Source organism: Eulemur rufifrons, chromosome 8 (genome assembly GCF_041146395.1).
Source record: "Eulemur rufifrons isolate Redbay chromosome 8, OSU_ERuf_1, whole genome shotgun sequence".
Taxonomy (NCBI): domain Eukaryota; kingdom Metazoa; phylum Chordata; class Mammalia; order Primates; family Lemuridae; genus Eulemur; species Eulemur rufifrons.
The window spans coordinates 31,467,376-31,491,231 of NC_090990.1; the positions used below are offsets into that span (position 1 = coordinate 31,467,376).

The 23,856-nt window shown below is 57.0% G+C and overlaps 1 protein-coding gene across 6 annotated transcripts in view; it reads left to right on the forward strand.

Moving 5' to 3' along the window:
- Window positions 1-23,856, forward strand: part of PTPRF (protein tyrosine phosphatase receptor type F) — an 85,200-nt gene that overhangs the window by 33,277 nt on the left and 28,067 nt on the right. For 4 of the 6 annotated variants that reach the window (XM_069479810.1, XM_069479811.1, XM_069479813.1 and 1 more), the window contains exons 6-11: window positions 2,269-2,457; window positions 11,005-11,115; window positions 20,149-20,418; window positions 22,019-22,600; window positions 22,770-22,906; window positions 23,347-23,491. In XM_069479810.1, coding sequence (XP_069335911.1) covers window positions 2,269-2,457; window positions 11,005-11,115; window positions 20,149-20,418; window positions 22,019-22,600; window positions 22,770-22,906; window positions 23,347-23,491 — 1,434 coding nt within the window. Of the gene's footprint in view, window positions 1-2,268; window positions 2,458-8,177; window positions 8,196-11,004; window positions 11,116-14,947; window positions 14,960-20,148; window positions 20,419-22,018; window positions 22,601-22,769; window positions 22,907-23,346; window positions 23,492-23,856 lie in introns of all 6 variants that reach the window. The other 2 variants (XM_069479808.1, XM_069479812.1) reach the window with 2 other exon arrangements.

A 23,856-nucleotide genomic window follows, 5' to 3' on the forward strand; every position in this document is an offset into this window, starting at 1 on the left:
GTAGTTGGCACAGGGGACTGGATTTTGGGTCCTGCTGTTTTATGGACAGCTCTTCACACATAGCTGCTTGTAGGCCCTGGCGGCGGTGCCTGAGGAATGAGCTGAGCCAAGGACAGAGCCATTGAGGATGTGATAATTGAGGGAGGAAAATTAATTGTCCTTAATTTGGCGTAAATCCCAAAGACCTTCCCCATGTAAGGAATTCAGAGTAGATTCCAGGACACAGGCCTGCATATATTTGTGCTTCCTGCCTTCTCCTTGATTAGTACCTTGCGGGTAGAGGTGGAGGCTGGTTGACTCCTGGGCCCTGGCTCTGGCAGCCCCTGGCCACCTGCCCCCAGAGGTGAGCAGCTAGGAGTGAGGTCTGGGAAGAGCTAGACTGGGAGCCAGGATGGCTCTGGGAGCCCTGAGAGTCTCACAGCAGTGGGTCTTCCTATGAGAACAAGTAGCAGTAGGGCCAGAGGAAGCTATTCCCTTGCTTGGTGCATCCCAAGTCCTCTCCATTGCCATCCTCCTTCCCTTTTCTTGCCACTGTTTAACATTTTCCTTTTAAAAATTAAAGCTGAAAGGACACTGTGGGATCATACTTGTAGCCAAGGAGACACGGCTTACATCTGGGATTTACAGGGCTACAGGGGGGGAAGTGTACAGCCAGCTCCCAGGAAAGGCTGGGGAGGCAAGGCCACACTGCAAGCCCTACTGCGCCCCAGCCAGAGGCCCCTTCTGATGGGCCACAGGTCCTTGGGGATGTCTTTTGTAGCTAAAGCCTTGGGAGCTCCCCCTGGGGTTTGGCAGCAGGTTGAGGGGTATCTTGACCTGCCTGTTGGGGCTCCTCCAGCTTCTTCTCCTACCTGCCCCCCCCCATCACTTCCCGGGGTCTCTGAGAGTCTCCAGGGAGGACCAGCTCTGCCAGCGTTCCCTCTGAGGGTGCCATGTGTCTTTTCCTTCATCACGTTCCCACACCCCCATCTCCTGCCAGGCTTGCAGGAGGGAGGTATGGAGCTGTTCTCCTGATCTCCCCCACTATGGAGTCCAGCTTCACCGCCAGGAGAAGTACAAAGGACACACGTTCCCCTTGTCCCATTGGATGTGCCTGACAGCCACACTGCTGAGTCCTCAAAAACACTTGGTGGTTTGGTCCCAGTGGGGAGGGCCTCTCACCAGCCCAGGGTGGGAAAGGGAGCCCAGACCTGTCTGCACAGTGGCTCAGCTTTTACAAGTTATAATGATGTCAGCGTGTTCATTGGGTATGCATTCTGTGTCAGACGCACCCAATGCCTTGTGTGCATTACCAGATGTGGCCCTCATGAAGGCTTTACAAAGTGGGCCCTTGGACACTGTGTGTAGGTAAAAGCAGACACACAGAGAAGGGGAGTGAGGAACCAGGCCCTAGGGCTGATTTGTGGTGGAGATGGGAGTCCCGCTTGGTCTACACTGGTCCAGAGCCTGTCTTCTCGGCTCCTCGTACTTCCAGGGGGTGGGAAGTGGACTGCTTTGCCCCACAGTCCCTCGGGGCTGATGCGGCAGTCCATGTGCAGTGGGGGGTGGGTTGTGCTGCTGACATCTATGCCTCTTGCTCTGTGGAAGTGACTCCTCCGTGAGCTGCCAGCCCTTGGCAAGCTGGAGAAGGCAGCCTGGGAGAAGTTTTGCTTCTCTGCACCAACTTTTAATGTTTTCAGAGGTTTTTTATCTCCTTAGCCTCTGCATGCTTAGACATGGTCCCCAGGCCTAACTGTGGCTCCCTGGGTCAGACCTGGCTGAGGGAGAAGGCTCAGGGTCAAGACTGCAAGAGAATAGGTTGCAGTCAGGACCAAGTTAGAAGGGCAAGGGGTGCCCAAGGCCAGGGCTAGAACCTAGACTGTGACCTGGGGCTCTGCCATCTGGCGGAGCTGAAGGCTGATGCCCCCTGCCCCGCCCCCTGCCGCCCAGCGTCCCTGCAGCTCTTTCTGCTGTGGCCAGCAGAGAATCGATCCTCCTCCTCCTCCTCCTTGGGGCCTAGAGAGATAAATGCTGACGCCTTCAGTCTGAAGTGCTGCTTCTCAGACCTGGAAACTCCCTGACAGGGCAGGGGTGGGCCCCACTGCAGCCCGTGGCTGTGCCAGAGGGACGCAGGACCTTGATTTCTCATGTGCTTAGAAGTCAGGGACGGGTAGGGGAAGAGTCTTGAGGGCCCCAGCCCACCTGGGAGTCAGGGAAAGTTACCCACAGAGGGGTCCCAGTGAGCAGGCAAGGCCAGCCCTAATGCACATATCTCCTTTTTGTCTGCAGAGGAACAGCTGCCCCCCGGGTTCCCTTCCATCGACATGGGGCCTCAGCTGAAGGTGGTGGAGAAGGCACGTACGGCCACCATGCTGTGTGCCGCGGGTGGAAATCCAGACCCTGAGATTTCTTGGTTTAAGGACTTCCTCCCTGTGGACCCTGCCACGAGCAATGGCCGCATCAAGCAGCTGCGTTCAGGTGAGCATAGAGTAGGGGTCAAGGGGCTGAGCAGACCTCAAAAAAGGCGTCTTTCTGGATCCCAGTACAGCTTACCCTCTTGGGCCTGGGTGCCTGGGGCTGACCCTCCAGGGCTAAGCAGAGGGACCCTGAGGGGTGGGCTGGATCTTACTACAGGCCAGTCCAGCTCAGGGAAGAGAATGGTGGCAAGAGCTTGTTGTCAACTGTGCCACTAGCTTCCCAAGATTGTCTCACTCCAGACTTTGAGCCAGTCCTGCTCCTTGAAGCACATGTGACACGCCCAGCATGGCGGACTTTGTGAAGGTGCTCTGTGGATGTTCATCCTCCTCCTTCCCTGCACCCCAGCCTGATGCACCCCACCCCAGGCCCGGATGATGCTTCTCTTTGCTTCTTCAGATGGCAGGGCTTAGCTGGGGCAAGAGGCCAAAGATGCCTAATTCATCAGGCTTCAAAAGGCTGGACCTCAGGGGTCTGGAGCCAGGGGGACTTGCTGCTGTCCCTCAGCCACCTGTCTCCTCTGGATGTGTCAGTTGAGCCAGCTGGAAGCCCTGGGCACAAGGATGCTATCGTGACCTGGTGGGAGGCGTCGCCCCGTTGATCGATCTGCCCGTGAGGCTCCCGCCAGGATAATTGATTCAGTTTTTGTGGGAAAGGAGGCTCGGAATCAGCTTGGCTGCATCCTGCATCTGCTGCCAGCACGGCCTGGACCGACAGACCTTGCTCCAGAAACCCTCCAGCTAGCGATGGGATGGTGGGCCTCCGGCAGCATGGCCAGCGCTGTCTGCTGTGATAGCAACACTGAAAAGGAGGACAGGACTCTTGCTCCTTTCTGGATCCTGGAGGCTTCAGAGGTACCCTGCCTCTTCCTGGGGTGCCAGCCCCTCTACAGCAACTCCTGCCAGGCAGACACCCCCTCGGTGCCCAGAAGCAGGAGGGGGAAAGGAGCCGCCCAGCAGGGCAGAATTCCGGCCCCAACCACAGCCGCCTGAGACAACCCACGAAGTGTTAGCTCATTTAATTTAATTAAAACTCAACAAGATGGAGGCAGCTGTAGCGCAGTTAATTAAAACAGCCATAATCAAGGCAGGAAACGGTCCGGCAGTGTTTGTGGCCGCTGCCCAGCGCTGCACAGCAGCCGGCACGGTCTGCTCCCCTGCGTTTCCTCACAGTTCCCCCCGGCAGCTCCCCAAGCAGCCAGACGGTGCTCCCCGCAGGCCGGACGCCTCCCTGGAACGGCATAGACTGTCTGGCAGCAGTTCTGGGAAGGCTCGTGCATGCCTTCGTTCATCTAGTATTTATGTAGCACTTGCTGTGTGCCCGGCTCTGTGCCACCCTTTCCTGCCCATCACTGCACTGGATGCTGCTCAGGCCTCATCCTTGTCCTCTCGGTGGCAGCCGACATTCCTCCCTCCTCCTCGACCCTCCCACTTCTCCCTGGCCTTCCAGGGCTCTGCCTCTCCTGTCTTTCCTCTTCTGTGGGAGCCTGCCATTGCCCCACAGGCACAGCCTTGCCCTGGGCGAGCTCACCCCCTCCTAGAGCCCCAGCTGCCATCTCCTCACCTGCAGCTCCTGCTTCGGTTTCTGCAGCCCAAACATCCTGCCTGAGCTCTAGCCCCAGAAATCGATCTGCCTTCTGGCTGTCACCCTGACCAGGGTGAATGATGACCTTCTTCCCAAGCAGTCATGCCCTTCTCTGGCTGACCCTCTCTTGTTGAATGGCTGCCCCTCCAGCCTGAAACCTGGGAGACACCCCAACTCCTACTCCAATAAGGAACCAAGTCCTTTTGATTTGTCACCCATGTGGCTCTCATATCGGTCCCCTTCTGTCCTTCCCCTGCCTTGGTCCTATCCTGGGCACCAAACACTGTTCTCCCTGCCTCCAGGCTCTCCCCAAGAATCTGTCCCCCAGCAGCTGTCAGTTTTCTGCTTGTGTCCCTCCCATGCTCCAGTCTCCTCAGTGGTGTCCCCTTGCCTACCTGGTCAAGTGCTTGCTCCCGAACAAGGTGTGTGGAGCCCTTCTTGATCATCCCCTGCCCACGTCTCCAGCTTTATCTCATTGTGTCTTGGCTGCACCACTTAGTGGCTCTCTGGTGTCAGTTATGTAACTTCTTTGAGTGTCAGTTTCCTCATCTTTGCAAAGGAGTTATAGGAAAGGGTGAGACAATGGCATTTGGAGCTTGAGTTTACTGCTGGCCTTTGGTAAGGGCTCCATAGACAGAGCTTTTCCTACTTCCTGCCACTCCCCCACTCACACTGAGCCACATGACACATCCTTGCCCATCCTTCCCCGCCTCCTGGCCTTCCACTTGCCTCTGGCTCCTTCACTTGGAAGCCTCCACCCTTCTCCATCTCTGGCTACTTCTTCAGCACTCATCCTGCTTTACGTTGTCACCATATGGCTCCAGTTCTGCTTTCCTAGGCTGGCGCTCCTCTTCCCAAGCCCAGCACAAGCCCAGCTGTAGGACAGGTCTCGCTGAGCCCTTGCCGAACTGAATGATTTCATGAACTTGACCTTTGGGACTTGTCCCTGCAGATCATGTCTGTACTAATGTCCACTCCTCTTCCTGCTTCCCAGGTCCAAGGAAGACCTCTTTGACCTTTCTTGCCACCTGAAAGCTGTGACCTAAGGGTCATGGGCCTAGGGTCCAGCTCCTGGGATGGAGCCAGATGGCACCTAAGGGACCTCAGCCATCCCCCTCTCTGCAATAAGAATAGGATCCTCTCTCCAATCCCTGCCTGACCGTGCCTACTGGGCCCCAGTAGCGGCCCTATCCATTACCATTTAGAAGGCTTCTGAGGCTATCCCACGCACATTTGCAGGGCAGCCTTTCATGGAGTGGACTTAGGCCCCCGAGCACTTGGCTATTTACAGGGACCTTCACAGTTTACGCGTCGCCGACAGTTTACAAAGTGCTTTTCTGCCTTTTCTTGCAGCTGATTCTCCTGCAATCCCGTGAAATAGGACAGACTGTCATTATTGTGCCCACTTCATAGCTGAGTTAAGGGGGTCACTTGGGGTCACACATGGAGACTCTGGGCCTGGGAGCTCCCCTGTGCGGTCATGCCAGGGCCTTCTAGTATCACATACGCCAAACCTGGGGGCCTGAGGAGCAGCTGGACCCCACCGGGGCTTCCGAGCTGCACAGCGCCAGCCTCTCCAGACCCCAGGACTCAGAACTCCTCTGGCATCTGTGACTGAGCCATAGCATGTCTAACTAGGGCATGGCCCCCGGAGCAGGAGCTGGACAGGAGGCAGCTGGCAGCGTGTGCTGCCCAGCTGTGAGCTCTGCCTGGCAGGCCCTTTCCTCACTGCCATGACGTGACATGCTGCCACAACAGCCTCCTGGAGAATTTGAACTTGAGACCAAGGCAGGCCCAACAGGAACAGGAACAAGCCTGGAGAGAGTGGAAATGGAGTTATGAGCAGGCAGTGTCATGCAGTCAGCAGGGGCTGACCTGCAAGTGCGGCTCAAAGCTGCTGCGGGGTCCTGAGAGGAGCCATGGGCCTGTAATCTCTGCCCAGCCTGCACAGGGCCTTGAGGAGGCTTCCTGTGCTCCTGCTGTGGCCTGAGTTTGTGAACTGTCATCCTTGGCATGGCAGGGGACAGCCTAACTCACTGTATCCATGTGCTCATCCAGGGAGCAGTCTCTTCTGCCCCCCAGCACACCTGAGCCAAGACTCAGGGGTCTCAAGAAGAGATGGGAGCATCTGGCTGTGGGAGGAGGGCAACTGGCCTCAGCAGGTGGGACACAGAGGGCCTGCAGCCCCCGACACAGCTTGCTGGCCCCAGGTCTGACTGGAAGAGCCGGCCTACCCCACTCTGCTCCATCAGCCGGTCTACCAGGAGGGCATGCTGTCAGTGTATGGTCACAGTCTCCCTTTGGCCCTGAGCTTCTGGGCACTTCTCGGGCACAGTCACACCCCTGGGGATGCTGACTCCTGGGTCCCCACAGTCCCCCACACCCATCTTGTAAAATCGAAAAGGCAAATTCTTCTCAGTTTTGTGGGTGAATGACTGTTCTGAGAGGGCCAGAGATGACCATGTGTACTGCCACCACCGCCCGCTCCCTAGGCCCCGGCCTAGACTGCAGGAGGAGATCAGCTGCTGTCAGCTTTTTGGTCTCACGACCTCTAATTGTAAATACCAGAGGACCTCAAAGAGTTTTTGTTTGTGTGTGTTTTGCGTATCGATGAGATATTAAGGCTGAGTAGATTTTAACTATCTATTAATCCATTTAAAAATAATTAAAAAACCATTACATATAACATAAATAACATTTGAAAATGAAAAATAATTGTATTTTTTAAAACAAAAAAATTTAGTGAGAGGAAAAGCACTTTTATATTTTTATAAACCTTTTTAATTTGGGGCTTAGCAGAAGGCTTCTCATACCTGCTTCTGCATCTGGCCTATGGTGGTGTCAAGTGTCATGGATCCTCTGGAAAACTCCACTTCATGTTGGTGGGAGACAATAAGGCAAATAATTTTGTGGTACAATGGAAATAATTTTGACCTTGTGGGCCTCCTGGAAGGGTCTCAGGGACCCCTAAAAGTTCCAGATCACACTTGAAGAATCATCGTGCTGCTGCTTCCCAGATTCTCCACACACCCCTCACACACCGCCAGGCCCCTGGGCCTCCTCCCCAGCTTCTGCAGCGCAGGACTGGCAGCCTCGGCCAGTGGGAAGCTGTGGGCTGGATGAGCCTGGTCCATTCCTGCCACCTTGCTTAGAGTCTCTGTGACCTTGGGCTTTGGGCAAGTCCCCGCATGCTTCTCATCCTCTGTTTCCTCATTTGTACGTAGAGATGGAGAATTCCTCCAGGTGGTGGTGTCAAGTTCAACGAGACAGTGATCAGGGTTGGTCTCCCTGCACACTTGCCACTCCCCAGAAGGGGGTAGATAGAACTGGGTCTGGGCCCACCCGTGGCCTCCTCACTCCTTTGGGTAAGGCGGTGGTTACACAGGGGGCCTGAGCCTCAGAGGAGGTTGGGAAAGGAACCTGCTCAGACCTCATAATAGACCTGGATTTGGGGATGAGCACCTGGCCCTCTGGGCTGCCGACCCCCAGGGTTATGAGGTGCTGAACAGGCACAGGTGGACACTGGCCTCTGCCGCTTGCCAGTCAGGCCAAGGGGAAGCTCAGTAGACCTCGTTTAGCAGAGTTGAGTGGGCTTTATAGGGAGTCTGCCAGAGGTTGTGAATTGACCACGTGCCGCCGCCTCCGCTGCAGACTGTGCTGTTTGTTGTGGGAGACCTGGTCTGGTGTTAGCCCCTGGCAAGCCCTCCCTTTAACCTCTCCCTGTCTGCTTTAATGCCCTGCTTTGTTTTGGTAAGTGCCTTATTTTGGAATCTTACCCACCTGTGGGATTTGGTTGGCCCTGTGGGTGGGGTTGCTACCTCTTTTCCTTCACCTTCCCACTCTGGTGGCCCCAGCCAGTGGGTCTGCAGGACCCTGTCTCACCTTCCTGGTTCCCAGCACCCTACTCCCGCCCCAGCAGTGCCAGTGGCCTGGGACACAGCTTCACGCACACTCAGCCTGGCTCTTCCTAGCACTCGGTCACACGTCACCTGCGTTGGCCTAACTCAGGCCTCAGTTTCTCCACATATCTAAGGCCCTTCCTCATGTTTTATTTTATCTGATTTGGCTTTGTGTGGCTTTCCTTCCTTTTGTACTAATGCTTCTCTCTGATCTTATTTGCATTCAAATTACCTCGCCAGGTGGTTCACCAATCAGAGGTAAGAATGCTGTCCGTGCATCACGCCACGCCACGCCACTGCCGTCACCTCCACTTCATCCCGTCCAGTCCGTCACCTCCCCATCCCCATACCGACCTCTCCAGCCTCCTCATCTCCAGCTCCAGCCCCCAGTACCACCGGCCACCACACACATCCACTCTGCGTCATCCCCTCCTGTGGACTCATTCATTGCAAGTCTGAGCTGTGGAGATAACTTGCCGAGCCCCGCCTGGGATGGGCGAGCCCTGCTGCCCAGGCCTTCCAGGCCCACCCAGAGTAGGGACCCTGCTGGTTCCCGCAGTGAAACTCAGCCTGTCCCCAGGCTGCTGTGGATGGAGGATCTTCCCGTGAGGTTGAGGAGCATGGCCAGGCCTTGCTTTTCTTCCTCAGAGCCTCCTTTTTCTTGGGGACATTATCACTTGGCCTTCCCTTTAGTCCCCTCGCTTTGTGCTGTAGTGGACTGAGAGTCATCCCTTAAATCCCTTCAGCCCAGCAGGGACTGGGAGGAACATTCACTGAAGACTTCCTGTAAGTGCTTGGGTGACAACAGGGAAATAAACATGCTCATGCTTACCTAGATCACCTGACCTGTCTGCCTGGAGTCCCGCCAGGCTGCCTTTACGTAGCAGGGCCCTGCAGTCCGGAGGTTAAAACACAGACTCTGGACTCAGAAAGATCCGGGTTCAAGTTTGACTCACCACCTGTATGATCTGCAGAAACTCGATTCATCTCTCAGAAGTGTTTCCTCCTTTTTAAGTTGGAGCAGGGCCACCCACCCCACAGGGTCATGAGGAGAAGAAGAGAGGGGGAGGATTTGTACAGTGTCTGTAAAATGGTGGTTTCTGTTTTCATTCACATCATTTTCTCTCCACCCCTCTCAGTGTCCTTGGGCACCTCTGGACCCTCAGAGTTCAGGGCCAGGGTGGTCTCAGGATAGAAGACGGGGCCATGCAGAGCAGCTGCCTCCCTGAGGACAGGACTCGCTTCACCCGCATCCCTCCGCATCTCCCCACCTGCCCACTCAGCCCATGCTGACTCTCCTGCCCCTTCTGCTAGGTCTTGGTGTGGGTTCCAGATCTGGGGGTTCAGTGTACAGATAGTCACAGGGTCTGTGTTGGGTCCCCTGACCAGCCTTGGCCTCTGGTTGCAGGAGAGTCTTCTATTCCTACAGGCAGAAATCCTACCCAGGCACTACTTTCTGGTCCCAGCCTGTGGCACCAGCCACCAGGTCTCCCTTCCCCCTACCAAGCTGAACTTAGGGCAGCCCCCACCAGTCAGAGGCCTGACCCCTACTTGCCTGAATGAACATTTTCTGTGACAGTGTCCATCCATCCCATAAACATGGCCTGTTGGGTGCCCATCAGGGCTGTTCTTGGAGGAGATGGGTATTTGGCATGTGCACTTGGCCCTGGCACTCCCTGGTGCCCAGTGGGGAGAGCTGAGGCCAGGACCACAGAGACAGGCCAGCTCTTCGTCCTTCCACATTGGTGGCTTTCCCTCTCCCTTTACCCCCACCTTGTAGCCCCCCGGGTGTTCACAGCCCCCCTGCCTCCCTGGGTTAGGTGGTGGAAGAGGAACGCCAGGCGGGGAAAGGCCCTCCCCTTGGGCCTGGGCTGCGAGAGCACGGCTCGGAGCTCTTCCTCTGCCTCCTGTCCCGTCAGGTGGGGCCCGGCAGGTTCTGTCTGTGTCCTGTGTGGGTGTGATTGTCAGTCAGCCTGGGCCCTGGGAGGGGTGGGGACGGTAAGGGTCAGGCCGCTGTTCCGTGCAGGAGGTGGTTCTCTGTCAGCTGTCCTGTGGGGGTTATTAACTGTCCGTTGGACCGTCCTGTGTGGGTGTAATTGTCTGTCGGATTGTTTCGGGCAGGGGCGTGTTGCCTGTGCCTGGGGGTGTGACTGTCACAGACAGCTTGCCCAGTGTGCTTTCACAAGCAGTTTTTTTCAAGTGTCTGTCTCTGGGGCCGGGGGCAGGCCAAGCCAAGTGCTCCCACCTGCCCTTCCGCCTCGGGCTCCCTTACCTGGACCTGCCAGAACTGGCCCCCAGCCCAGGTTTCCTCCACCCTCTAAGGGTCCTTTTGCTGCCCGCCCCCTAATCCTGGCTCCTGTCTGTCCGTCTGCGGCCAGAGCAGCCCCTCAGGGCACTGGCCCGAGTGGGAGCTACAGCCTCCATTAGCCTTCTGAATTATGCAGGAGCCGTGGTGGGTCGAAGCACTTTAGCGGGACCAGGCTGAGGAGAGGAGCCGGAATGGGTGGGGCCGGCGGGGTGGGGGTAGAGTGGGAGGGGAGGATGGGTGCTGGGAGCAGAGGCTGCTGGGCACCAGGCCCCCAGGGCAAGGCCCTTCCTTCCTGGTGGGCGGCAGATTCTCAGGCTCTTGCCTGATGAGGGCATGGCATGTTTGCGAGTCTCAGGCCCTCCGGTCTACAGGCCATCCCCACACCTAGCTCTGCGTTGTCTGGTGGGGCTGTGGGGTCAGAATGTTATGGGGATGTTCACTGGCAAAGAGGCTGCGAGAGTGCGGTAGACACTTAGTGGAGTTGGGGGCTGGGGTACTGCCCCTGGTAGAGCAAAGACAGACCTAACCAGACTGTGGAGTGGCACGGGATTGTGCTCTAAGCACAACCCCGGGTCATAGCCAGGAGGCCACTGAGCCTATCAGGGGAGCTTCCTGGAAGCAGCACGTGCACTGGGGTGTGGCCCAGATGAACTGCGACTTCTGGTCAACACAAGCCATGGTTGCTATCAAAAACCCTCCTCATATTCAGGCCACACTCGACATGGGCTGTGCCTGACCTCTCCCTTTGTGTCCCTACAGGTGCCTTGCAGATTGAGAGCAGTGAGGAGTCGGACCAAGGCAAGTACGAGTGTGTGGCAACCAACTCAGCAGGCACACGCTACTCGGCCCCTGCGAACCTGTATGTGCGAGGTAAGAACTCGGGCAGTGCCTGACCCCTGTCACCACGGAGCTGAGCTGCACCTGCTGGGCATGCTCCCGGAGCCCTCCGTGCAGACACCAGGCCGTCTCTCCTCCTTCCCGCCTCTTTCTGCAGCAGTGATGGCAGCAGCAGCAGCAGCTCCCACTGGGCAGACTCCTGGCACCCGCTACTACTTTGCCTTCCTTCCTTTCAGGCCCTTGGGGAAGTAGCCACTCTTGGGAGCATTTGTATCTCTCGTAGGTCCTGCTGCATAGGCCCAGAACCCCACGGGAGTTTGGAGCCTTTCAAGCCGATTTCTCATTGTATATGCGTGTGTGTGTGTGTGTGTGTGTGTGTGCACGTGTAGGCACACACGTTTGTGTGTAAATGTGTGCACACCTGGCCCCGCATTCCTCTAGGATGTCCTCCTGCCTGCCCCAGCACGGTGGGCTCCAGGACCACTCTGGCAGTCAGGCCTCAGGAATGGACCAGGCCAGGTGAGCCTGTTCTCTGGCCAGGTTTGCCTGGGGCCTTCCCAGAGGAGCCAGCTGTGCTCTGTCACCAGCCAGAACCCTTGTGTTCAACTGTAAGCGCCTGTGGGTTTGTTGCCTTGGGTGAGCACTTACTGTGTTCCAGGCGTTCCTTGCTGGGATTGAGTGGATTGTATGCTTTTCCGAAGTCCAGGTATCTAGCAGAGAGGATGGGACTGATTTGGGGTATCCGGTCTCTGCTGTGCGCACAACCCAAGGGTAACCAAAGCTGGCCACCTCACCCCTTCCTGAGAACATGCTGGGTCTGGTGTGCACGGTGCCGGTTGGGGGGTGGGGGCCTGGGAGCCCCTCCTATTCTCACTGTCTCTTCGCTTAGCCCTCCTGCACAGATGGATGTCATTAAAACTTAAACCGTCTCTACCCAGGGGATTTGTAAAGGAAAGTGGATGCGACTTCATTGCTGTGATGATTTCATCACGCTAAGTGCTTAGTGTTGCTTCGAGGGGTGTCATCTGACTGTCCACCCATCACACGGGGCAGGGTAATAGCAGTGACCCGTCCCACTCTTCAGGGCCGTGTGGTCAGACATACTTCCTCAGGACAGAGAGAATTAGGTGGTCAGGCAGCACACACTTATTATCCAGGGGCTGCTGTGTGTCAGGGCACAGGGTGGCTCCAGAGAGGCCAGAGGCTGCTAGCCCATTTGGTGACCGTCAAGCACCAGAGGAGCTATTTGTGATGGGCAAATTGTGCTTCAGAGACAACCGAAGGTGCTTCCTAGGAGTTGGAGGCATGGGATGGGGAAGTCCCCCCACCCCCAGCCCCGCCTTGTCATCAGGTGTCTGGCTTGTCCAGGCTCAGTTGAACTGACCTGGGGCCTGTCTTCAGGAACAACATCAGAATAGGGAGGCCAGGAGCCCGAGAACCTCACCAATGGCTGAGAGGAGTGGATTTGTAAACAGCACAGCCCCCACCCAACACTGCTCCAGGCAGAGCGTCTGACAGGCACGGGGCTGATGAGTTCACTCCAAGGGAGGAGCAGCTCAAATGACCCTTCTCAGAGACCTGCCTCCCCCCACCTCAGCCATCCCAAATGCTGTGCTCTATGGACTGAACACTGCTCCCCAAAGACTGTAGGACTGAGAGCGTGGCAGTTTCGGGCCTCAGCACACAAGCCTTTGTCTGCATGTGGCTGCACCAGAGAGAGGAGAGGCCCAGTAGAGCCACTATAAACGCCAAGTTTCGTGGGCCTGGCCGTTTGGGCATGTTTCCTGGGGTAGACCTACAGGCAGTGGGTCTCCTTGGAGACAGGCTGAGCTCATCTGCTGTAGCTGGCAGTTCAGGCACTGACCAGGGAAATCTTACCTCCAGCCCCTTGGAGCATCCTTATCTATGGGTCTCACTGTCTACACGTGGTGAGCTCGGGCAGGACCCTGACTGGCTCCTGCCACGGCCCATTCCCCCACTCCCACCAGCTCTTCATGAGTCCACTTTCCTGGCTCCATTCTCACATGGCTTTTGGCAGGGAAAGTGAGGGGGGGGATCCTTTAGTTCCAGCCTCACTTGCCGGGGACTCTAACAGCCACCCCGGCTTTTGTTGTCTGTCACACACATGCATGCATTCCTGTGGGCCCTGATGTTTGATGACCAGGACATCTTGCTATGCCAAGAACAACCCACCCTATAGGCCGAGGACAGGCCCTACTATCTCAGTGGCTGAGCTTCTGCACACCTGAAAGGCCCCATCCCCACCCCCTCATCTCATGCCTGGCAAAATCCTTTGCCTCTGCCACCAGCAGTGCTAAGGGCCTTTCCGCCTCAGCTCCTCCGGAACAGCCTTTGCAGGGCTGGCCACCAGCTTTGTATCCTGAGCCCCACTGCTGGGTGGACAGCCATGGTGAAACCCCAGTGCCAGCCTGCCTGCTGGCCTGGGCCCCACCCATCACCCGTAGAGCAACTTCGAGGCTTCCTTCCATAGCAGGCTCCTGTTCCCTCCAGAGGTGGGGGCCCCCTCTGGGCTCCAACGGTGTCAGGGCCTGAGCCTCAGCATCCAGCTTGGTGTCAGGGTTTCTTAACCTCAGCACTACTGACATTTTGGACTAGTGATTCTTAGTTGTGGGGGCTGTTCTGTGCATTTTAGGATGTGTAGCAGTGTCCCTAGTCCACTAGATGCCAGTAGCACCCCCTAGTCAAACCAGCGTAGATAACCAAAAGTGTCCCCAGACATTTCCACCTGTCGCCTGGGGGCACATAGCCCAGGTGAGAACCAGTGCTCTGGATGACAGCCTCCCACTGCCAGTGTCGCTCCCCATCCCTGACTCTCCTCTCCCTCTGCATCTGCTGGCCCCGAGGCCTCATCTCCTCATCAGACTTGGCTTCAGTGTCTACCTCACATCCCTCCTCTGTCCCCCAGACTCTCAGGGCTCCCACTGACTCTCTGAGGCCATGCAGCAGCTGTGTTTAATGGAACAGTACGGGTAAAGCGCCAACGCGGTGCCGGGCACAGGGGAGGCACTTGACAGTCAGTAGCCACTGCGGCTGTCCGCACGGCACTGTGGGGGGATGCGTCATCCAGTTTCATCTGACTTTGTTCACAGTTGCCTGCAGCTCCACCCACAGTCTAGCAGGCCCAGGCAGGCTGGGTGGGCTAGCCTCTTTCTCTGTCACCATCTGAATCCCTCCCTGAGTGACTCATTCTCTCCTTCCATCCACAGCTCTCAGGGTGTACAGCCGCTGGGGCCAGGGCGGAGCCTGCCCTTGGCGGAGCCTGGCCTACCTGCACCAGGATCCCTAACCTTCTCCTTCTCTGTAGGGACCTGGCTGCTGGGCCATGGCCATCTAAAATGAGGATGATGCCTCCTGGCCTTTCTCCCACAGGTGCCCAGACGTGCTCCTCACACTGTGTTGTACAGCGTGGGGCTTCCTCAAGGCGGTGGGGTTCTAGTGGCTCATGTACCTTGGTGGGTTTGTGGGCTGGCTGAGCCCTGACCCCAGAGCCCAGTCACCAGGTCTGTCTGAGCCATGGGGTGCGTGTGAGGCATGGGGACCTGCCTTTGCCCCACTTCTACCCCTCCTGGTCCTGCCCTCGGCCTTCCTGGCACTTGCCAGCAGGCCCCAGCCCTGTCCACTGTGTCCTCCATGAGTCCTGAGTCTTTTGTGAGCGGTGTGGTCCGTGTGCACCTGTGTGCACGTGTGTGTGCGAGGGGGCACAGGAGTCTTGTCTCGTCTCCGTGCTGTGTGGGCAGATGAAGGTTGGCCTGTTTTTACTCTCTCTGTGTTTCTCCTTGTCTTTTTTTTATTCCCTCCTCATCCTCATCGCACTCTGCCATCAACCCAAACTCTCATCTCTCAGATCAGCGAGAAGGTTGGTCCTTTTCACTTCTTATCCATCTACAGTTCGCCCGTCGATGGGATGCGCCCGTCAGTAGGGACCAGCGGGCTTGGTCAGCTCCCTCAGGCTCACTCCAGCCATGCCTGCCTGCCAGTCTTTGCTGTTTGGCCTGGTGGGCAGGCAGGACCAGGGGTGGGTGGGCAGGCCCCTGCCCTGCATGTTTCTGCTGCTTGGGTCCCTGACGCACCACGTGTCTGCATGTCCACATAGCCGGGCTTCCCTACAGGGGTGGTTGGGCAGGCATGGTGCATGGCATGAAACTGCAGCCCACCTTTGTGCCCGGGCCAGGCCAGCTGTCTGTTCGAGGTGGAGCTCAGGAATGGTTGGGGAGCTGTGGTCAGAGAGAAGTGTGAGAGCTGTAGTACCTTCTGTGTGCCTGTGGGGCTTTTTACAACCCCCGTCATTTAGAGACCACGTTTGCCCAGGCTCAGCCAAAACCACCGGAAGATTAAGAGAGAAGGCTAATCTAGAGTGGGCTGTCCCCTCCAGATCCTGCAGCACAGGACAAAAGTCTCGCAGTATCTCCCCTGTCCCAGAGGCCCCCCGAGTCCCCACCAGGAATAAATGGGATAGCAGGCTCTGGTCTGCCTCAAGGAGCTTGGGGTCCGTGGCACCAGGGTGAGTGGTGTCATCTTGGCCCACTGAGGATGTCTCCTACACTGTTGCCTTTCCCCTCTCCAGTCAGATCTAAATTAAGGGCTTCCTACCTGCCCCAGGCCCCTCTGCCTGAGCCTCCCAGCCAGCTCCCAGGTCTTTCTGAGGGTGGAGTTCACTTGGCCTGCCAGCCAGCTCACATTCCATAGCCCAGTGCTGGGCATTCAGACCCTAGTTACTTATACCTAGAGTGACTGAAGGGTCAACCGCAACTTAACAAGGCCCATGTAGGAGCCTAGAAGTGGCCCCTGCCTCAGCTGCAGATTGGGAAGGGCTTCCTGGAGAATTCCCTCCAGCTGGTTCCAGAGCAGTCCCATTTGGGACTTGGTTTTCAGCCTCACCGTTGGAGCCACCCCCCCCACCCCCAAAGCTGGAGCCTGCAGCTAGGGCTAGCGGTCATTCATGTATCACATGGTCTGAGTGGTCAGGGGAGGCTCACCTGTCCCCTGGGCTTTGGGGATTCAGGGCAGAAGCGTAGGACAGGCTGAGCCCCAGGGAGCAGGCCCAGGCTACCTGGTTCCCTCTGCTTCATCTTCTGTGGCTTGAGTTTCCTCCAAGAGGGAGAGGGAGCCAGGCAGGAGGAGGGCTGCAGCCTGGGCTCACATATCAGCCCGATCACTCATCCATATGCACTCCTGAGCTCTGGGGCATTTCAGTTACACTATTTCGCTGACCAGGCGCATCTGCCAGGATCCGGAAAACAGTCATCAGCAGAGACAGCCCAGCCCGCAGCCTCTCCCCTCACACCCCTCCCCCCACCCGCCTGGTCCCTTGTCCCTTCTCTTCCCCCACCCCGCCCCTATCCTGTGGTCCCACCAAAAATGAGCACATACACAAATATTTAACGGGAAGGCAGAAATGAGTTTCTAAATATTCCGGGGGGATTTGCCGGGCTGGTAATTTGTTTGGTGCTGATAATTGCATCTTACATTTTTCCAGCTTTACTTAAAACTGTGTGCCTGGTGCGCCGGCATTTAATTACTGCTCTGCGGCAGCCACGAGGTTATTTATTAAAGAGTTATTTTATCTTGATACAGTGGATCCTGCCCCTCATCCCCTCCTTAATGTTGTGTTATTTTCATCAGAGAAATTTCCGGGAGTGAATGCAGATTGCGGGGCTGCCTCCCCCTGCGATTAGGCTGTCACTCCATTGAATGCTGATGCCTCTGGGCGCTGCGCCGCCCTATTATAGGGGGTTGTCAGCGCAAATAATTAGACTTAAAAGTTACAGCTGAAATATAATCCAGAAATGGCAGGGCCCTGTTTTGGAAATTGTCTATAAAATGTCAGCACTAAGGATGCACAGGGAACGGTAATAGACCGGCATTGTTGGAGCCTGAGATTAGACCCTAAGTGCATTTTTCCCAGCTCTAGTTTTTCCTTCCCTGCTGTTGCTTCTGTCAATAGACTGAGTCCAGAGCGAGTGCGGCTGCTTTTGGAGGCCTTGTGCCTATAGCAGCTGGAGGAGGAAAGTTGGGGCTGCTGCAGAGAGGCACCGGCCGCTGCTGCGTGTACGTGGCTGGAGGTGGGTGCTGTCCAGGCCGGTCTGGGACACGGGGCCCCAATGGTGCTCAGAGTACCAGGAGGTTGTCCCTTGCCTCTCTTTCGCCCACCCTTCCTCTATAGATGTACCCTGACTCCCTCACGTTGTGGGGAAGATGTGTCTGAGCCGCAGGAAGCTGAGCTCCAGGATTCTTTGCATGTGGCTGAAGCCCTGTGTCTTTGTGAAAGGGTGAACATGGCACACCTGTGAGCCTTTGGGGTTGGGGTTGGTGCCTGGTGTTTTGGATGACCTTAAGGGTCACATCTGACCTCTCACACTCATTCATCCCTAGCCTCTAGAGTTTTCCCTGCCTCCTGCATCAAGGTGGGGAAAAATAAAAACTATTCTTAGTGTTAGTTCCTGAAGGACCTGGTAGGTGTTTAAGAACGGTTTCCCTTCCTTGAACCTGTTTTGATGCCCATGAATGAGGAGGAGGTGAGGCACCCACCGGCTGAGAGGACAGGAGAGATCTGGTCAGTTAAGCCTGCTCCTCTGTGCTGGGCCCCTCCTTTTCTTGGCAGGCCTGGGCCTGGCCTGCAAACAGACCTGCCTGTCTGTGCCTGTCTGCCCATCCCCGGCACCCTGGGCCCATCTCGGGAGCCAGGGAGTGCCCACACCCCCACACCACCAGGCTGGGCAGCGGTCCTGTCTGAGCCTCCTGGCCTCACCTTGTGCCTTATGGGGGGAGTGCTCAGAGAGTCCTTTGTTGCCATGGGGCACTTGCCAGCCACACCCCCAGGATCTACCTGTTCTCTGCATGAGAACTACTGTGTCTGTGACATGCTGTCATCATCAGTGTAGAATCCTGGCATTAGAACAGATGACAGAAACCCACTCATACTAGCATAAGCAAAACAAGGAAACTCTTATATTACAAGAATAAAAAATGTAGAAGTAGCTTTGGTGTTGGGCAGGGTGGATGCTGGTATTTGAACAGTTTGGCCAGGCATTTGTCTGTCTTTGTCCTTAGCTCTGCTCTCCTCTCTTGTTGCCTTTGTTCTCAAGCAGCTTATCCTGTGTGTTGGGAAAAGTGGTCCGCAGCCCCTCAAAGCTTAGCTATCCTAGTAGAGAGGGAAAGTTGCTTTTCTAGTAGTTTTTGCAAAAGTCTGAAAGTTATTTTTTGTTAGCCATATCTGGGTCACACACACCCCTCCATACCAAGAGTAGGGCTAGAAGTGATTCCCCTAAAGAAAATGAGGATGCTGATTCTAGAAGGCAGAACACTGGATCTCCACAAAAATACTCTGATATCCCAAGTGAGCCTGGGGACACAGACCCAGCCCGTGGCACCAGTCATGCCTGGCCTGCTCTAGGGACTGCCGGTGTTTGGGTTCTTTCTGGAGGACCTAGAGTGAGGCAGGCTGTGGAAGGAGTTGGAGCAAGTGCTAAGGAAAGAGGGTCTTGGAGGCCGGGCTCAGGCGCCACTGGGGAGCCATGTAGGAGCCTGTTAAGCAGGGAAGTGATGTGATGAGGTTTGTACCAGCTGCTTGTGGAAGGCTGGGTAACAGGAGTGGAGGCAGGGGACAGAGGACCAATGAAGAACCCATTGCGGTGGCCCAGGGAAAGGTGGTGTGGCTTGGATTTTGGTGGTAGTAGTTGTCATGTGTTTAGAGAGAAATAAGTGGGTTTGAAAGATATATTAGGCAGCAGCATTAACAGGACCTGGTGGCTTGCTGAATGTCTTATCTCTGAGCCTTGTTTTTGACCCCTATACAGGGAGGTCAGAGGTTGGACCTCGTAGTCTCTGCAGTTGCATCCAGCTCTGATTCTGTGATTTGGGGCTGTGTGAGCACCATAGTGGGGGTGTTCCTGATGTGTTACCATGGGTCCTCTGCATGCCTGGGCTCCCCAGCAAGGATCCTCGGAGACCAGTGCCCTCAGTAGTACCCTTGGGTACCTTAGCCTTGATGCCTGGCTTCTCCAGCCCTGTGTGTAAGGGTGTCCATGTAGGACACACCACAGCCTCTGCCCACCACCTGCATGCCCCGTCTGCATGCCAAGCATGCCTGCCCATGGCTAGGTCTTATCTGCCTACCCTCCCTCTGCATGCTTCTGTGCCTGGGCCAAGCTTGCAACTTCGGAGTGGGGTTGGTTCTAGGCTGTACCCTGGGCTGAGAAGTCCAGAATGGCTTCTGGCCAGGGTCGTCCAAGGCAGGAGGTTGTGGCCAGGCACAGTCACCCTCCCCCTTAAGACCCTTGCTCTCTGGCGCAGAAAGCCGTCTGTTCAGCGCCCTCATCATGTTACTGCCATCGTCATGCCCATCCTGCCTGCGGACCACGTGACCCTGGCCCGCCCACCGCCTTGCCCCTGTCTAGCCCTCCTGAGGGCAGCCCCTCTTGGTTCCCAGGCTGTGCCTTTGAACATGGCTGAAGCCCCAGCAGGTGGTCATGCCATTTTCCTCATCTCTTCCCCTTGGGCCCCAGCCTGGAGGTGGAGGCAGTGACTCCAGAGAAGGTGGCTATGTCACTCCTAGACTGACCACTGCAGCGGCCCTGCCCCAGCCCTGCTCCGAGGACCTCTGTCCTAGAGCCTGGATTTCTCTCACTGGTGTCCCTGGAGACCTGCTGGGGGATCGGTCAGGAGCACACAGGGGTGGACACTGGAAGACAGGCCAGGTTGTGGTCCTGACCAGGCCTGGACCTTTTGCTGAATCCTTGTGTGACCCTGGGCAGACAGGAGAGACTTCTGGGCCTCAGTTTCCTAGGCTATAAAATGGGAGCTTGGTTGCAAGATCTCTCATTGTGCAAGACATTGTATTCTAGACAATCCCTGAGTGTGGGGGGCTACTTCTAGCCCCAAAGAGGGGTGGGAGATGGCCAGCGGGGGCCCAGGGATGCCACCCCTCCTATCTCTGAGTATGGGGTTGGCTCTGACAAGAGGGGCTTCCTGGATGAGGAGCCCCTGCCCTTTTGTGCACTGCATGTCCTGCCCGGCCTGTGAGCGCCTCTCTCCCTCCTCCCGCAGTGCGCCGCGTGGCTCCTCGTTTCTCCATCCCTCCCAGCAGCCAGGAGGTGATGCCAGGAGGCAGTGTGAATCTGACGTGTGTGGCAGTGGGTGCACCCATGCCCTACGTGAAGTGGATGATGGGGGCTGAGGAGCTCACCAAGGAGGATGAGATGCCAGTCGGCCGCAACGTGCTGGAGCTCAGCAATGTCATGCGTTCCGCCAACTACACCTGTGTGGCCATCTCCTCACTGGGCATGATCGAGGCCACAGCCCAGGTCACAGTGAAAGGTGAGTGTGACAGGTGCTCACGGAGCCTGTGTCCTCCCTATTGCAGAGGACTCCAGGAAATGCTAGGGCCCATGGCGGGTGAGCGTGAGCTGGCTGCTGTGGGCACAGGCATGGCTGATGGATTGCTGCCCTCTCCTAGGTGCCCCTGCCTGGGGTCCTGCCAGCCCTTGGAGGCACAGAAGGGTTTCTGTTCATAGTGGCCGAAATGATACCATGTATTGAGTTCCTCGGTAGCAGACACTGTGCTAGTAGGCACAGTTTATTTTGTTGAGTCTTTGTGTCATAAGCAGGATGGATGCTCTTGTTATCCCCATGTTACAAATGAGGGAGCCGAGACACAGAGAAGCTATATCACTTGTCCAGGTCACACAGAAGTAAATGACACAGCAAGGCCTTGAATCCTGGGTGGTCTGAATCCACAGCCCACCCCCTCAGCTACTACTACCTAGTGCCAGACTCTCGGTTTAACAGCCTCCCAGCAAGAAGGATGTGGTTAAAATAGTAGTCAAGGGGGAGAAGTGGGTTCTTTCTGTCCCAGGCCCTGGGGACAGGCCCACGTATGTCATATATATAATGATTCCTTGCTGGTCTCCCAGGACCAGGATGCTGCAACTTGAGCAATCTTTTTAAAATGTAGATCAGGACCATGTTACTCCCTTTAAGAAAGGGAAAAACACCTTTCAGTGGCTTCCTGCTGTGGCCTCCCAAGGCCACTCACCTCCTGCCCTCAGCATGCACAGCTGCAGGGACATACGCTGTTGTTTGCCTCGCTCCTTGCCGCCCCCCCCCCATCGCTGGCTCCGTGTCCCCGTCCAGGCGGGCTCTGTGAGGCTTTCCTTCCCTGATGACCCATCTAAGGAGACTCCCTGGATTCTTCTCCATCTCAGCGTCCTGCTTCCTGCTGTCCTTGCACGTGCCAGGATCATGATTATTTTCAGCTATTCTCTCTTGAACTGAGGTATACACTCTGTGATAGCAGAAATGTGACCATGTGGCATTGTGGCCCTGGCCCCAGCACAGTGCCTGGCACTTAGTGTATGCTTGATAATTATTTGTTGAATGATTGTGGATCCAGGATTCCTCCACTTCAGTTTGAGCCAAGCCACAGGGTCTTTGGGGCCAGCAGCCCTGCCATTCCTAAAAACCCAGAACCCAGGGCCAGTTCCTTAAGAAGCATCTTCCCCTCCCACGCCCCATCACACATACTCGCCACCAGGCGGGCACAGGTGAGCTATGAGTTACACAGGCAGATACCTGCTACCCAGCCTGGGTATGTTTTGTCCCCATGGGACCTTGAAGGCCATGTCCTCTCTGGGTCTGTCAGATGAGTCATGTGGACTGATAGGAAGATCCAGTGAGTCTTAGAAGTGATGTATGTACATATCTAAATGCCCCAGGGGCATAGACAGGCCTGGCCACTGTCCCCCACTAGGGTGCCCTCAGAGGTCACCATAAGCTTTTCAGGCCATTCTTTAATCGGCTGTGTGTGTCAGCCACACTCTGATGACCATACCTGCTGCCTTTGGATGCTCCCCAAGGGTAGGGCTGGCTCCTGGGGTCTTGACCTCAGGCAGTCCTGAGTCTTACGTTCTTTCCCCAGCTCTGCCAAAGCCTCCAATTGATCTTGTGGTGACAGAGACGACTGCCACCAGTGTCACCCTAACCTGGGACTCTGGGAACTCGGAGCCTGTGTCCTACTATGGCATCCAGTACCGTGCAGCAGGCACAGAGGGCCCCTTCCAGGAGGTGGATGGTGTGGCCACCACCCGCTACAGCATCGGTGGCCTTAGCCCTTTCTCGGAGTATGCCTTCCGCGTGCTGGCGGTGAACAGCATTGGGCGAGGGCCACCCAGTGAGGCGGTGCGGGCGCGCACGGGGGAGCAGGCGCCCTCCAGCCCACCGCGCCGTGTGCAGGCACGCATGCTGAGCGCCAGCACCATGCTGGTGCAGTGGGAGCCACCCGAGGAGCCCAACGGCCTGGTGCGGGGCTACCGCGTCTACTATACCCCAGACTCCCGCCGCCCCCTGAGTGCCTGGCACAAGCACAACACGGACGCGGGGCTCCTCACCACCGTGGGCAGCCTGCTGCCTGGCATCACCTACAGCCTGCGTGTACTCGCTTTCACCGCCGTGGGCGATGGCCCGCCTAGCCCCACCATCCAGGTCAAGACGCAGCAGGGAGGTAGGTGGTGGTGCGCGGGCTGCACACGCTCTGTGTTCTGTATTCACACCTCAGTAGAGGTTCTGTGGATGTGTGAGGGTGAGGAGCTGCCTTTCCTTCCCTGCTCCCTGGGTGCCCCTGCCCTGGGGCCTTGGCGAGGCTGACGGCGCCTGGCATGGGGGTGTTGCAGTGCCTGCGCAGCCCGCGGACTTCCAGGCCGAGGCCGAGTCAGACACCAGGATCCAGCTCTCGTGGCTGCTGCCCCCGCAGGAGCGGATCATCAAGTATGAGCTGGTGTACTGGGCAGCAGAGGACGAAGGCCAGCAGGTGAGCCACAAGGAGGGCAGGTGGAGGGGCCTCCTGGGGCCTGAGAGTCTGTGACGGGCTCACCCAGGCTGGCTTTTCTGGATTCTGTGGCTTGTGTGGGCACAACCTCTGGGATTTCTCCTTGGGGCTTCATGCCTCACATGGCCTGTGTGCTTCTGTGCCCTTCCTCACCCTGTGCTGGGCATAGAGTCCCTGGGTTGGCCTTAGGGCTCCTGGGCTCTATGGCTCACATGACTGGCAGAGCCCTGAAGCTCCCCCTATATGTCCCGGGTGGTTCCCATGAGGCACCCGTGGTGTGGGCCACATGGCCCTGTGGTGGGGGGCCAGTCCTAAGCTTTGGAGGGTCTGGAGGCATCACACTGTAGCCATGTTGGGGAACAACCTCTGAGTGACTTTTGAGGTCAGAGCAGTCCATGAATGAGTGCTCCCTGTTCTTCCAGCACAAGGTGACCTTCGACCCTGCCTCCTCCTACACTCTAGAGGACCTGAAGCCCGACACGCTGTACCGCTTCCAGCTGGCCGCCCGCTCAGACTTGGGGGTGGGCGTCTTCACCCCCACCATTGAGGCCCGCACGGCACAGTCCAGTAAGTGTCTCCTGAGGCCACTGCGTGTTGCATCTGGGCTGGGACACGCACACCACCCCTCCACACCCTTCCTCCTCAGCCAGGTGGGTGGGCAGGTCTGCTGGGCCCTGGGCTGGACTCTGGTCTGGGCCCTGGGTCTGGACCCCAAGAGAGGGCCAGGTAAGTACCCCCAGTCTGTGTCTAGGCGGCTGCTACTCCCTGCTCCCTGCCCAGCCTCCTGCCCCCACGTCCCGCCCTGCCCAGGTGAGTTCTGTCTGTGACTTGTCCCTGTCCTCCATTGCCGCCTGCGCTGTCACAGTGGCTAACTGGGCCATCCACAGCGGTGGGCCTGCCATCTCCCCGACCTGCTTTGGTGGCCGTCTCCG